At 42.1% G+C, this 15,944-nt stretch overlaps 1 protein-coding gene and 1 non-coding gene across 2 annotated transcripts; both read right to left on the bottom strand.

Annotated features, from left to right (window-relative positions):
- Positions 1-8,251: 8,251 nt before the first annotated feature.
- On the bottom strand, positions 8,252-15,668 carry slc7a6os (solute carrier family 7 member 6 opposite strand). Its single transcript, XM_048262378.1, has 5 exons — positions 15,261-15,668; positions 13,768-14,100; positions 12,882-13,085; positions 10,226-10,358; positions 8,252-8,821 (listed from the first exon to the last, which is right to left on the bottom strand). Exons 1-5 carry the CDS (start codon positions 15,447-15,449, stop codon positions 8,700-8,702), a joined length of 981 nt encoding a protein of 326 aa, XP_048118335.1. The 5' UTR covers positions 15,450-15,668; the 3' UTR covers positions 8,252-8,699.
- On the bottom strand, positions 13,370-13,493 carry LOC125307749. The gene has a single exon (XR_007195784.1). It is a non-coding gene; the product is annotated as a small nucleolar RNA SNORA24 (small nucleolar RNA).
- Positions 15,669-15,944: the final 276 nt, after the last annotated feature.

Raw genomic sequence — 15,944 nt, 5'->3', positions numbered from 1 at the left:
AGCTTCTATGACAACCCCCAGTCAGGCTTTCCTCAACATCATGCTGAAGCAGCCCTAGTCAAGGTCATAAATGGCATTCACCTGAATGCAGACTCTGGTAAAATACGATACATACATAAATTCAAGTCCTACCTAGTAGACAAGGACTACTTTGTTTCTATCAGCACCTATGTATCAGAGAAAACCACCATGCCATATGGGGTTCCACAGGGATCTGTTCTTGGGCCCCTTAACCTGTACCTGTTTAACATGTACATGCTCCCTCTTGGCCAAATCTTTCAAGAGTACAAGGTAGCTTATCTATGCAGATGACACCCAGGTCTACTATGCTCTCTCACCAAATGATGTTGGTCCCATTGAGTCACTGGGCCAGTCCCACAGACTTTGGTGCACATTCTCGCGAAATTCGTAAGGGCTTAGGGCTGTCCCAATGCCGCATTTCAAAAAGTGTGAGGGTTTGAGTATACACACTTACTGAGCCCCTTTCCATGAGTCTGCATTGGACTTCACCACAGGTAATTACCCACAGTTCAAAGCGTTGTGACGTTTACCGCGGAGACCAGGGAAATCCAGAAATTACAAAGGTAAACAACAGCACGACACACATGCATAGTGCACGTGTCAGCAACATCTTTGTATAACCATTGTGAAGTGCTGTCCCAATTCCATTTATACCTATTTGAGCTCACTTAGCACCTGAGATCAATTAAGTCTGTGAGTCATTAGTCCTCAGGGCTCACTTTGGGATTGGCCCATTGTGTCTATATCTTGAAAAAGTTAATTGCAAAATGCAGCAGCCAGAACAAAGAAAGGAGATCACATCACCCCAGTCATCAGGTCCTTGCACTGGCTCCAAGTTAGGTATAGAATTGAATTAAAGTGCTACATTATAAGACACTAAACGGCCTGGGCCTAACATATGCAGACATGTTTTCACAATATAAACATACCAGCCAGGTCTCTTAGATCTACTGACGCTGGTCTGCTGGTAGTGCCCAAGGTCAAAACTAGGTTGAAATGGCATTTAGCTATTCACCTTATTCCGCGCGCAAACATGGGGGCGCTAGCTTTGCCCACATTGTCTCCGAACTTCCGATTGAGCAGTACATCCATTGCGATACATTGAGATAGCAGAGCTCTATCGAGATGACTGGCATCATATATTATGGGTCATCCTAAAGTTAGGAACGTTTATTTAGGATTTTGGTGACTTAAGACATTTCCGTTATACAGCTTTCCTATCTGAAGTTAGGAAAAAACTGACTTTGGAGCAGCTGTTCTGTAAGATAGGCTCTCTATCCTCTTCTGCAGTGTTATCCCAATGAAGCTAACTAGACGTAGCTAGCCGACCGGAAGTTTAAAGACAACGTGGAATTTTAAAAAATGGGCAGGGCTGAATAAGGTGAATATGGTGCCCACTGCTGGAACTCACCTATAGATCAGATTTGATCAGATTTAAAAAATAAATTAAAAACTCTAATATTTTCTACTGCCTTTGATTAATCTGATGTCTTTGGTTGAGTTGTAAAGTGAATTTATTATTATTATTATTATTATTATTATTATTATTATTATTATTATTATTTTGTCTTTATAGTGCTGTTTATATTAGGCTACTGTTTACATTATTGTGGGCTACATATTATTATTGTGTCATTACATGTAAAGCACATTAGATGACCACTGTGCATGATAATGCACCACCTTCTTTGTATATCACATTGCACTTTTTTGCTTTTTAGACACAAACTACATATCGTTGTCTCTGTACTTGTAGGCTAGCCTACTCTGCACAATGACAAAGTTTAATCTAATTTCATCTAATCTAATGTGCTATAAATTAATTTACAAACTAGAGCCTCGGAATGTAGGCTTCTAAACAAAGGATGTATGTCATTAGGTTAATAAGGGCCGGCCCGAGGCATAAGCGAACTAAGCGGCTGCTTGGGGGCCCCCAATCGAGTTTCTTTTACATAATAAATAACATAAACAAGTGACATCAATGAATGAATAAACGAAACAATTAATAATTCAAAACAAGAAAATTCTGATTTCATGATCAATATGCCTGCCTACCTCTACTGTGTCTGCCAGCCTTTGAGTCACGCGCATAAACTAGACACCTCGGGTGCATAGACAATTAGGCAGACACTGCATCAAGTTCAAAAAATCGGAAGAGATGGTAATGTTAAGAAAAGTCACAAAAAAGGACGTATCCCTCTGGTGCCGAAAACAGAAAGAAGAAAATGACAGAGGAGAAAAACGAGCAAGATACAGGTATGTTTGCATGATTATTTACAGTAGGCTATGTTTTGTGCTTGAGGTAGCTAGCTAGCTGTCATGATCTAATATAAGCCATCACCAGAGCTAAATCCCTGCCATCAACAGAGATATGTCTCCCATTAATATATATTTATCTAGGTGTATTTCAGATGTCAAGGATATTGGGATTGTTTTGGATGTTCAATCAAGCATGTACCCTAGCCATAGGTGGGCTTATGTTGTAAATTAAAGTTAGCTAGCTGACTGAAGTGGACATTAGCACTACAGTAGCTACATGAAAATGGAGCTGAAGGGAAATTTACCACAGAGGGATTGTTTCTGATTTCGCACCTGAAAGTGTTGATAGTTTATTACTGTTCTATAATATGTGACATAGTGGTAAGTCTGATAGCAACAGCAGGCTAAGCCCAGGCTCCCAGTCCCAACCCACTGACTAAGCTGACTCTGGGCATCGGGTAGCGTTCCAGTTTCATAGATGGAACAATGCGACGCGCTCTGCTCTAAGATCTTTGGTGAGAGATGGTAGTGTTTGAGAAAATATACCATGTTTGGTGGGGAGATTTCTGTGATGGAAATAAACTTACATTTGATTAAGATAGTGGCAAGTGATGTAGCGGTGCTACCCTAATATTTAGGCTGCAGTAGATCACCATGTTAAGCGTTACTTTTGATTATGCCTCATTTGCCAATAGAATATGAATTGTTACATGTGGAATTGCTTGTTGATGAGTGTAAGTAATGATAGCAAAATAAACTCATTCTGCTCGATCAAATATGCACTTATGCAAAAATTGTTTTTTTTTCAGAGACACTGTTGAAGTACTTTGGAGCACATCTCTACCACTACTTAACTCTACCTCATCAAGTGTCTGCCTCCATGGCTGATGACACAGAAGGTGAGGTTTTCTTGATGGCAAATGGTTACATAGCCTGTTAATATGACATGACACATTTAATATAGTTTTTGTTTTATTTATTTATGTATTTATTTAATCATTGCAGGTTCGTCCACTGCAGAGCTGCAGATACCTGAAAGCCAGGAACGAAGTAGGAATAAGTATCTATTCTTTGGGACATTTTATTTTTGTCATTATTATTAATGTTTGTCTATTTTGGTTTTATTTTGTAGTTGAAGATTGATCATTTAATGCACATTTGCGGATTTGTTCTGCAAATCTGTTGAAAAACAAGTCATTAAACGGATGTACTTGTTTACAACAAATACAAATGCTGTTGTATTTTGTTATTTGTCAATTCAACTTCAGTAAACCACCCTTAGTGCTTCACTTTGAATATGAATGTTTCAAATAAATCTGTGATTTTAGTACCCTCTAAGATTAAAAGGTGACAGGGTTGGTGTAAATAACAACTAATACATTGGTTTACCAAGCACATGGGGCCAGAAGTGTAGAGCGGAGCCCCAAAACATTTTTGGCATGTCAGCAAGGATGGATTACTGAATGAGCCTACCGAGTCCTTATGCATCTGTGTCCAGGGGGACAGTAGTTCATAATCAGTCACTGTATTAACACATAACCTCACTGTATTAATTTATAATAATATGACATTATAGTGTGAAGTTGTCAATTATCGCCAAGCACAGGTGACTCTGCGTTGTGGGAGGGGGCCCCCAAATCAAATTCTGCTTAGGGCCCCCAAAAGGCTCGGGCCGGCACTGGAGACATTAACATATTAGGAACACAAAGAGGCTACTTCAAAACTTTTATTGACACGTCATAACTACAGGTTTCTGGTTCATACTTACTGGTATGAGGCAGGTGTGAAGACTCAATATAAATTTAACTGAGGACATCTGAACTCTTTCTTACCATGGCACTGCTGAGTTTATAAAAATGTCTTTACTTTGTATCGCACCAACGTTGCTGCCCTCGTGGCACCGAGTCACCGTACAGTGATTGCAAGTCTCTCAGCTATACCAAAGTCCTTTTAGGCAAGTCCCTCCACTCGGCGGCCATATACCAACGTTTTATGGGCACTCATCGGGCACAGTCTTTGGGTCGGACTGCGCGTGCGCAAGGCTTCACGACACCAATCTTGCTCCAGCTGCGAGATCACAACACGATTGGCACGATGTCTTCACAACACACCATGTGATTGGCTCAATGTATTCACATGTCGACGGTTTGCCGAGGAAGGGGTGGGATATGTGTAGACAACGGCCATATTGGCGTGACAAACTAGCCCCATGCATTTCTATGGAGTATTTTTGGAGTGCTGTGTGTGTTCTGGTGGATGATAAATGGAGCGATGCGATGGACCAACTTATCAAACTTCCCAGCAGACAGGCGAAAGTACTCGTGGTGCTTCTCCTCATCTAACAGCTGTATCTTTTGCACATAAGTGTGGAACACTACTTCACTGGCTCTTCCTTCGTTCAGTGCTCGCACATCCCACCTTCTTTTCTTCAGGCATTTCAGGCTTCTTTAGTGGTAGTGTCCTACTTTCAGGCTCAACATACCGCCCCCAGTTGGTGGGGCAAAGTATCACAGTTAATTTCGTAGTGCGCAGGCGCTAACCTTAATCATATAGCGCACATTCAGGACAACAGAAATTGGAGAATGCCTCGTGTAGGCGTCAAAAATGTGACGGAGGAGCTTACCATTTCCTTAAGGCCGTGACGGCCCGTGAAGCTTGCTTGATTCTCATGGTTTTAAGCTAATTTTGTTGCGCTAAGTTTTGCGTTGCGTTGTTGCGCATGGTGCATAAGGATATGTGGATGAAATGAATTGTTTTCCATGTCATGAGATAATTCTCTCATAATTATGAGAACCTGATTTTTTTTGTGTGATGTGAATGCAATGCGCCACCGTACATATCTGCATAGATATCCAGCATGATTTTCCCCCCCTCATTATCTGTTGTTTTCAAAGTGTTCCTTTAATTTTTTTGAGCACTGTACAGTATATACCCATTAAGCTGTTCCACAACCATTACTTTGAATGCTGCCTCTCCTCGTTTTTATCCACCATCAACTTTGCATGCATCAAACCATATTATGCCTGCATGCATCACATACAGATCACATGCATGTCCAGGTGCATCTCAAAAATTAGAATATCTTGGATGATTCTTTTTTTATATATAATTAATTCAAAAAGTGAAACTTTCATATAAGCAAAATATTTCAAGACTTTCCATTCCATCTTGAATATTCTAATCTTGAAGACTACTGTATTACAAGGTATTTATTCTAACATTTCAACTGGATTCTTGATTTCCATGAGCTATAAACTGTAATGTCAACCTGAGAAGAGCTCTAAAGTTAAGTCAAGAGACTAGCAATGTTTCCTGAACCTTTAATCTCCGAATCTGGCCAAGGAAATGGACTTCTCTACAACATTCAAATTTTCTAAGGTGTACCTGTATGCTTCTCCTGATACATGTACAGCACAACACAAGCGCTTATTTTTTTAATAAGGTGAGCCTACGCCTTTGACAAGTTCCAACACTGTGGAAGACATCATGTCTTACCCCTGTCCCTAAGAAGCCACACCCTAGTGAGCTTAATGACTACAGACCTGTCACTCTTACATCACATGTGATGAAGACAATGGAGCAATTGGTTTTAGGTATGCTCAGACCCCAGGTACGCCATGCACTAGACCAGTTACAGTTTGCATACCAGGAGAAAGTGGCCGTGGACGATGCCATCACTTATCTTCTAGACAGGACACATTCTCACCTAGACAAGGGAAAAAGTGCTGTGAGAATCATGTTCTTTGATTTCTCAAGTGCTTTTAACACCATCCAGCCCCTCAGATTGGGAGATAAGCTCTTGCAGATGGGTGTGGACGCTCACCTGGTAAACTGGATTACAGATTACCTGACCGAGGCGACCACAGTTCGATCGAACTGAAGAACTGTCTCTCTGACACTGTGATCTGCAGCACCGGAGCGCCACAGGGAACTGTGCTCTCTCCAGTCCTGTTCACCCTGTACACATCTGACTTCTGCTACAACACCGAGTCATGCCACATGCAGAAGTTTTCTGATGATACTGCAATTGTGGGGTGTATCAGGAACGGGCAGGAGGAGGAGTACAGGAGCCTGGTGGAGGACTTTGTGCAATGGTGCAAACTCAATCATCTTCAACTTAACACTTCAAAGACCAAGGAGATGGTGGTGGATTTCCGCAGGTCTAAGCCCACTCTGCTACCAGTCCACATTGACCCCATCAATGTGGAGGTGGTTAGCACAGTCTACAAGTATCTGGGTCTCCACCTGGACAATAAACTGGACTGGTCAGCCAACACTGATGCACTCTACAAGAAAGGGCAGAGCAGGCTGTACTTCCTGAGGAGGCTGCGGTCCTTCAATGTGTGCAGTAAGCTCCTCAGGATGTTCTAGCAGTCTGTTGTTGCCAGCAGGGGCGAATTGACAGGCTGGTAAGGAAAGCTGGCTCTGTAGTGGGAGCTGAACTGGAGTGCATCACTTCACTATCTGACAAAAGGACCCTGAACAAACTGATCCAACATCTTAGACAATGAGTGTCACCCACTCCACAGCACTATTGTTAAGCAGAGGAGCCTGATCAGCTGGAGACTTCGCTCACTGCCTTGCACAACTGACAGACTGAGAAAGTAATTTGTCCCCAGGAACTGTTCAATGCCTCACTTAAGGGAAGAGGAGATAGACTTCCCTGCATAGTCTGTCTGCCTCTTCACCCCCTCCATGTTTGGATACGGTCTGTCCACTAGCCACTTTTACCACTCTTTATGGCTCACTGTTTGCGTGCTATATTAGCACATTAGCACATATGCATAACCCCCTCTATGCCACAGCTGAACTGTGGCCACACTTATACCTTTTTTGTTGCACTGTTGGACTTACTCATTTGCACCATCACCATGACCACGATCACCATTGCACTACCACCATGACACTCATTCACACAGAGCACCTTACCATACCTTACTATGCACAGAGAATCACAGGTTCAGTCCCTGCCTCAGTCATTGCAAGGCCTCTGATTGATTAATCACCACTATGTGGATACTGTTTTTAGAATTGATTTAGATTAAGTGTTAGTTAGTATAATTTGTATTTTAGTATATTCTTTATCTTCTACCGTCCTTATTGCTTAGTTGTGTTTTTATATTATATACTTTAATTACTCTTTCTGCTATTAAAGAATGTGTTTGTTGTCTGTATGCTGCTGAGACCTTGAATTTCCCCTGGGGATGGATGGATGGATATCTATATCTATCTATCTATCTATCTATCCATCTTCTCTCTTCGCTTCCTTTCTGCCATTTTCGATCCCCCATCTCGTTATCCTACTGGACCCAAACAAACAAGCCCCTACTAATGAGGTGAGCTTTTGCTCAAGGCTCCTTCCTGTTCAAAAGGGTTTCTTGCTTCTGCTTGCTCTAAGGGGGTTCAGGCTCTGGGCTCTTAAACTAGACAATCTTTCCAGCTCTGAATCTTTTAGCGCCACCTGCTGTTATATAAATGTATTACGTCTCTTGCACGAGCAGAACGTACGCTCGACGTCGGTGTCGCTTCGGGGGTTTCCGGGGCACTTTTTTTGACCGACTCGGGGAGACGGGAGCTGACTGATCAGTGTGACTGCTTTTCTGCCTTGGGTCGGCCGTCGGCTTGGTGTGTCCCGGCCCTAAAAGGCACCTCGAGACCATTTTAATTGTTTATTTATTTATGTTTATTTTCATATTATATATATATATATATATTATATATATATATATATATATATAAAAATATATATATATATATATATATATATAAAAAACACAAATACATTATTAAAACATATAAAGTAAAGTATGCCCACTCATATTTGCTGAGAAGATTGTATGTCAAGCAGCACTAGTAAATTCTAACTGTAAATTCTAACACTAGTAAAAATCTAACTGTGCCATTTACCACAATTTATTCCTTTACCATGTAAGTCACATGAGTCACAGAGCTGCTCTTTGGAATCTTAACATGTATTCTGAATGCTTTATTCTTTTTTTATATACATCTACATATTTACAAAGGTTTAAAGTGTTTTCAATCCCATTCGGAATGGGTATGTCAGTACAAATACAACATCAGAACATACGCACAACAAAGAGCACTCCACGCTTCCACAAACTCACTACCGTCATACACATACTAATACACACACACATGCACTTCACATCTCAGAAGAACACACGCATCTCGCCAACATTCCAGCTCAAACAACAGCATCGCAAAACAATCCACACTAACTCTACACACACAGCAGAGAACTCTAACACGCGCACAAACGCACGCGCACACACACACATACACTTTGCACAACGTTACCCTCACAACTTCACGCAGTAGAAATGGCCCCTCTTTCACACACAGAAGCAAGCAGACAGAGAGAGAAAAAAAAAAAGACACACGGGTGCACGCACAGGGCCTCAGTCAGAGTCCAAGTCTTTATCCTCGTCATCATCGCCCTCCCCCCCAAACTCCCGCAGCACCTCCCGCTGGTAGCGCTCCCATGTCCTCCGGCTGTAGGAGTGCTCCTCGTTCCAGCCCCCTGCAGACGCACACAGGCACAGTTACAGCACTCCAGCACACAGTGCTCCAGTTCAGGTGTACATGCACAGACTGACAGACTAATCATCTATCCAGAGAGCACTCTGGGCATCAGCTTCCCTGATGGGGTGAATTGGCTTTTAGATCAGGTTCAGATTATTAACCATTTTTCAGAGGAAAATTGATAAAATACCTTCAGGCTTAATGGTAAGAGAGAAAACATGATATGCCAAGATGCACGATAACGTATTATACAAAAATGGGTATAACACTGGGGCATGGCCTGTTAGGGTGGAAAAGGGTAGAAAAGGTCTGGTACTAGGGATGCACGATATATCGGCAGCCGATATATTATTAGCCGATAAGTGAAAAAATTACAATATTATTATCGGTCCGATAACCGATAATTCTGGCCGATAATTTGCGCTGATATTTTTTTAAAGTCCTAATTTAGGCCTACGTAAGGACCTTGAGTCTGGCTACACTGAGCTTGGTTGGCTATACTTTTTCCTCGATATAATGTCAGCGGTGTGAATGTATTTCACCACTCATAACAAAATCTGTGGATATGCGTTCATTTGGGAATTTGTGCATCTCAAAATCCTCTCATGAATGATCCGCCATTTAACCTTAACAGAGCGGAGCTCAGCCCTATCTAGAGCCGTCTTGTGCTGGTGTGTTTGCACTTTACCGCGCTGGTCGGGGAAACAAATAAACAAACTCGTTAGTGGGACGAGTACATAAGTAGGCCTAGTTCCAAGTTGTGTTTTAGCATTATATTTGCATCACTTTAGCTTGGGTTTTGTATTATTACCTAGAAATATGCTAACCATTCGTGCTTCAGTTCCAGACAGGTCATCATAATAAGTTATTAAAACCTTCAGGGCTAACTCCTTTCATTTCTGCTGCAGCAGGTTGTGCGCAACAGAGTAGACGGATATAAGATACAGTCTGAGGAGTTCCAGCTTCATTCAGTTACCCGCAGTTGAAACTAAACCGAAGTTTCCCTCACAAACTCTGATTTGGTTGCTATACTGTAGCTTATTCCAAGCTGAGCCGTTTATGAGCGTTTAGTCCTAAATGAAAACGATTCAAACTCTGTAGCCACTCACTCGCAATTCACTGACGTCAGGTTCCCTTAAAGGAGCCACACATACTGTAGGGCTAGGCTACTGTTATGTTGTTGACTGCCGTACTATTGAGGACTGAGTTCTGTCCATCATTTGGTGGTAGGTAAAATTACTGCAATAAAATTATGCTTATTAAATGCTTTCCCCAAATCACTTTTCACAAAATGTTTTCAAGAGTAATATTATCTGTTATCGTATCAGTCACAACAAACCATTAAATATCGGTTATTGTTATCGGCCCTAAAATTCCATATCGGTGCATCTCTATCTGGTACCTCCATAGCGCTCCTCTGCATCACTGTCCACATCACTGCCCTCTTCATCGGGGTACTCATTCCTCCAGTTAGCCTCCTCGTTCTCATCATCCTCATCTTCGTACACCTCTTCTTCCCAGGCAACCTCAGGCAACTACACACAAACACAAAGACACAAGTTTATATGGCTATTAATAGGGGTGTTAAGGTACGCGCATTTGTACCAAACCGTTCAATATAGATGTGTACCAAATGCAGTCTTAAAACAGTAATCAGCAGTCTACATTCTTGTGTGTATACCATGTTTCAAATTAGAGTTCCCACACAAACATATCAGCGGCGGACCATATACCAGTTTAGCCAATTAACGTCAAAAAACATCCGACACCTTTTCAAATGACTATTCTTGCTTATGTGTGCTGGGCATCAGCAATATTGTCAGTTAATGTTAGACTAGCAGTACTTTACAGGCTTGCTGTACCGAATCGTGATTTTTGTGTACCGTAACACTCCTAGCTACTAAAGGCGCTCTAAGCAATGTTGGGTAAGGTCACTTCTGTTGACGATCAAACAAAACAGAAAGCTAGCTCGACCTTTCCTCCCCCACCCTTCCATGCAAATGAAACTGTCCTGAAGGCACATCTCATCACTGATTGGCTGGAACAGTTTGTTATGTTTCATGGTCCAGGCTGGACCAGGCTGTTTTTGTTGCCTGGGTTGTCCAGAGAAGAGAAAGTGTTTTTTTTACAGTGTATTCAGGGGACAGGCAGCTAGCGGATGGTGAGATGTTTGCTGTATGTGACAAAAACATTTTTAGCTTAGAAACCGCATAACATCGCTTAGAGAACCGTTAACACTCAAGCTTTTATTATTAGCATTCATTGGAGATTAGGCTGTGTTATTGGTGCCATTTTGTTAGTTTATTTATCTGGACAACGCCAAGCTACCGCCCAATTTCCATGAAACATTTTGAAAAGAATGGGCTGGAGAAACCCATTTAACTTAAAAGCAGATCCGATGTGTAGCTACATTTGAGAGACGTGTACATTGGTACCTAAAAATGTTGCTTTGGTTTATAAATATCGCAAATAGTTACTCAACGCAACAGTGAGAGACTTGTTTTCTCTTAGAAGTGGACTTTTGCTGCTTCACTAGCAAGTTAGAAGCATCTACACCGGTTGACTTGGCTTAAGCTAAGTACTGCTTGTGAGCTGTAGGCCTACTTTGTCTCATTCCGATCTTCAGTTTATACCGAAATCCTAAATGTTCACAGCTTATATGAAAGACGGCGGTGCTTCTTCAAATTTTGTTTCTGTCTCGCTAATCGCTAAGCTTTCCATTCACACTGGAGGTCAGCTGTCTTTAGGTTTTACTTTACTCAAACTCATTTGCATCAACCCATCAGTGCTTCCCTACATCCGCAGGGCAGTGCTGATAGGTTAAAGAGGTGTTAGGGCCCATTCACTGGTTCTCTGGAGCGGATCTGCAAATGTAGGTTATAGACCATCGTGCGTGCAGTTAGCTGCGCAATGAGCGACTCTTGAAAATAAATGACAGACGTAAGCCTACTGAATCATTGTGGTTCACGTCTGCATATTGAACCGTAGGGCACTTATTGTTAGGTTTGATAATATACTGTGTAGCATTGCATGCCTAATCTATACAACATATAACTTTAAAGGGAAGACGCTGACTACCTATGCCAGGGGTCGGCAACCTTTTTTGCCTGGAGAGCCACTTTTACCAAATGTATTATTTTTTTAATCTCAGAAGAGCCACATAAAGACAGTTACAAGAAAAAGTTTGGATATTTAACGTACAGTTACTCTTATTCAACAGAGGATTTTTAAATAGCCTTCATTTTCTACTAGTTTTAATGCGCAAGTAACTTGAAATGTAAAGTGGAAACTGGCTCATATTCAGTGAGGTGTTCATGCAAGAATTGAGGCGGTCACCATTTAAGGGCAACTCCACGCAAAACTGCCATAACACCAACTAAATACCATGGCATTGTGTTGTCGTTATGGATGTGACAGTTTTGCACGGAATGGCCCTTAAATGTGAGCGCAGGTTTGTCTTTATATTTTTGATATGTGAGAAAGATTTCTCACATGCAAGTGGAATCGAACAGGGTTAACACAGCAATACTAACTCGTTACAGTGTGCGATATCTAACGGGCAGTTCATTTCGCGTTTTCAGAATCAGTCTTCGAATGGAAACTTTCCCATTTCAGCCTTGAGTTCGCGATCGCAAGCTGTGGTCGCTGAAGTTTCATTTTTGACATTTTCTTTATCTAGCATACAGCAAGCGCACACATCAACAATAACAATTAAAGTGTTCTCGTTGACTGAAATGGAGGGAAATTGGTGATTCTGTTTGATATTGACATGGAAACGAACCGCGAATGTAACAATATTGTGCAGCTACGGTTACAGAGTCAAGTTATATAGGCTAAATTACTCAGATAGACTTACAATTTTACATTTTGAAAATGAATGAACTAAAATAAAACACATTTTAATTAAATACTCATTAATTAATTTCAAAAGCTGAGCCGCATCAGAGGAATCAAAGAGCCGCATGCAGCTCCGGAGCCGCGGGTTGCCGACCCCTGACCTATGCAGACACAAATATGCCACTGTAACACAATGAGAGATGTGTGAATGCCATCCTCACCAGATCCTCCTCCTGGTAGGGCCTGACAGACAGGATATCCTGGATCCAGCCGGGAGCCACCGTCTCCTGGTAGTACAGGTCATAGACGTAGTCCTCCTCCTTCTCCCTGTGCTCCGTGCCCACTGCGTCCCCGGACACGCTCAGCTTCTCACGCAGCATCTTCATAGAGTTGCACAGGATCGTCTCCGGGTCTGTGGTCACTGACTATTAGGAGCAGAAGAGAAGGTACAACAATGCATCAACACAGTTGCAGCGCTTAAGTAGCTTTATTAAACCGTTTTAACGATTAAAACTTTTAAATTATAACAGGAAAATAACACAACGCAAGAGGCAACAGTGGAATAATGGACTCCACGGCATTCGATTAACAGAAATGAATGCACTTAAAAGGTTTAAACAAGTTTTACAACCTCGACCGTGCATTCATTTCTGTTAATCGAACGCCGTGTCGTCCATTATCCCTTACTTAGCAGAGTTAGAGGACTGTATCTTGCTTCCATTTAGTCTGAGATTGAAACACCACCAAAGGCAGTTTGAGAGAAGCAAGGCAATGCTTTCCCACACCTAGGAAGGGCTTCCGTCACAGCAGACAGTTCCCATGGTAATGTGGGGTTTTGGAATTCATGTTCAATGTTAAACACTGGTGTGCCTCTTCATAGCCTTATTGTACAATTTATAAGCATTCTACCCAAAAAGTTCTCTTAAACGCCTATTTCGGAGAACATTTTCCCTGAAATCAAACCCTAACCCATGTTTCTTTAATTTATGTATTATGAATCATACATTTATTTGTCTCGTCTGTAAAGTCCTCATGATTAACCCTTGCTGTTTCTTAAAATGGGTTATAAAAGCAAACTGACTGACATAGAAGATCCACGCGGCATACCTTGACTGGGGCTTTGTTGTGCGCCCCCTCCTCATGGACAAGGTCGACCACCTGCACGTCTCTCAGGGGGAGGCGCAGATCCACTTCCGTCTGTGGAGCCTCCACATCAGCCTCCTGCGCCTCCTCTGCGGAAGGGGGAAGCACTGGCGTCTCTGTGGGGAGTCCAGCTCGGTGACTGGACAGGATCCGATAGCGCTCCTCCCGCCTGGTGCTCCACTTGGCACTGCGCAGGTCTCCCATGATCCTCTTGGAGCTTCCCACCGAAGGCCTGAGGGCATGAGCCACCCGTGGCCGCGCCAGAGCCTCCTGCACGTGGGGCTGGACTGGAGCATCCTGAGGGAACAGACAAAGGTGGCTGTCATTTGTTAGATCTCAGCATATGACTGCCACACTGGTATTGTCTCATCAAGCATGCGAGCTGACAATATGTATTTGCAAGGACGAGTCCGTGCAATCTCATACTATATTTATATTTTGTATAGGTCTGAGTGCATTAGTTCTGTATGCACATTTAGACAGGAGTGTAGCATTCCATCCGTTTGTTGGATTTGCATTTCCCTACCAATGAGATTGTGTGTTATGTGTGTGTGTGTGTGTGTGGGGTGTATGTGGGACCAGGACGAAGAGAAATACATATTGAAAAATTGAAAAGACAACAAAAACATCTCTAACGTTAATGACCCTAACCAAAGTGATAACGTTAACGGACAATAAGTTGTCGAGTGTAACATTATCAAATTGCCTTACTGACCTAAATATCCTGCTAACGTTATCGCTGTGGAAGTCTAAATTAATGTTTATCTATTTCTCTAGCATTTCAAACAAATCAACTAGATTTAACAAATAGAACAAACATAACCTGAACGTTGCTGTTAGACATCGTATGCTAAGTAAATTATCTAGCTATGTTAGTTAGTTGACATATGTTAAATAACGTTAGTTAGCCACATTACATGTAACTACAATCCAGTTGTCATTAAATGGATAGCAATAACATTAACGTAGGCTAATTGACAACATGCCACTAAGTGCTCAGATTACGGACATACCAAATACAAGCTAACGTTTATCACCACAACGGCGACGTTATGTTAATTCTCGGAATAGGTCTTTGATAGCGGACAGTAAAATAAAAACTAAAAAGAGAATTCCTAAAAAGAAAACTTCGCTAACGTTCCCCACTATTTTGCCATCTCACTAGCTCTTACTAGCAAACAAACATATAGCTGGCTAGCATGCTAGTGTTTGACGTCACCCATTTCTAATGCCGAAATTGAAATGGACGAAGACAGCAAAATGTTCTCAAACGTCTACATTTCTATTTTCATGAATCCGTAACATTAGCAATTACAACTTTCACACCCCTACAGCAAAATGTATCGCCTGAACGAGGGCAAAAAACTCGACATCAGACCCCAAAAAGCTTCATCAGTTATGGCTAATGTTATCACGTTAGCTATGATAGCAACCTAGCATGGCTGTGTTAACGTTACCTGTGATGCTACTGTGGCCACGAGTTTGAAGACAGAATTTTCTATCTTCGCATCAGGTTCAGGAATGCTATCCCCGGGAGGCTGCGTTGTTGTTTCTGGCCTAATTCGTTTACAAGCCAATAATAAAGCATCAGCGGGATCAGTTCCCCGCTTCCTTTTCACTCGAAGAATAGTAGTGCTAGGATCCATGCTGTCACACAAAGTAGCCTTGCTTCCTCACGGCGCCAGCAACGCAAGCAACTGTTTACTGCTCGTTTTCTACTGTCCGTCTGTGATTATTTCTTCTTCCCTAAGAGTAGGTGTGGGCCTTACATATCGCAAAGTATATACTGCCATCTACTGGCTAGGCATACATTCCGTTTTCTGCGAGTGTTTCTGTGTTGGCTTTTGTATTATCAGAGCCCGTCTAAAAAAGTGGATTTTGAGGGGTACAGCTCCATAGACCTCCATGCATTCTGCACTCGTGGACGAGCGCCCTCATGTGGAACCACAGAAGGAACTGCAACCAGTTCAGAAACCGGAAGTTTTCCGAGAGTGGCAGTTCTCCCCTTATTAGACATTCTCTGGTATTATGTACTGGTGGCTGCAGTTGCTTTCTTTTGGCACTAGATGTCGCTTTTGACTTAAACAAATGCGCAGTGTGTGAAGTTGGAACTTCGTGTTCTGGCGATAGGCTACATCAAA

Source organism: Alosa alosa, chromosome 14 (genome assembly GCF_017589495.1).
Source record: "Alosa alosa isolate M-15738 ecotype Scorff River chromosome 14, AALO_Geno_1.1, whole genome shotgun sequence".
NCBI lineage: Eukaryota > Metazoa > Chordata > Actinopteri > Clupeiformes > Clupeidae > Alosa > Alosa alosa.
This window is presented reverse-complemented; position numbering and strand designations above follow the sequence as displayed.

Coding starts and splice junctions, on each gene's coding strand:
- slc7a6os (XM_048262378.1), bottom strand. CDS start 15,449: ATGGATCCTAGCACTACTATTCTTCGAGTGAAAAGGAAGCGGGGAACT. Junction 14,101..15,260: donor TGGCCACAGTAGCATCACAG/GTAACGTTAACA, acceptor CTGTTCCCTCAG/GATGCTCCAGTCCAGCCCCA. Junction 13,086..13,767: donor ACAACAAAGCCCCAGTCAAG/GTATGCCGCGTG, acceptor TGCTCCTAATAG/TCAGTGACCACAGACCCGGA.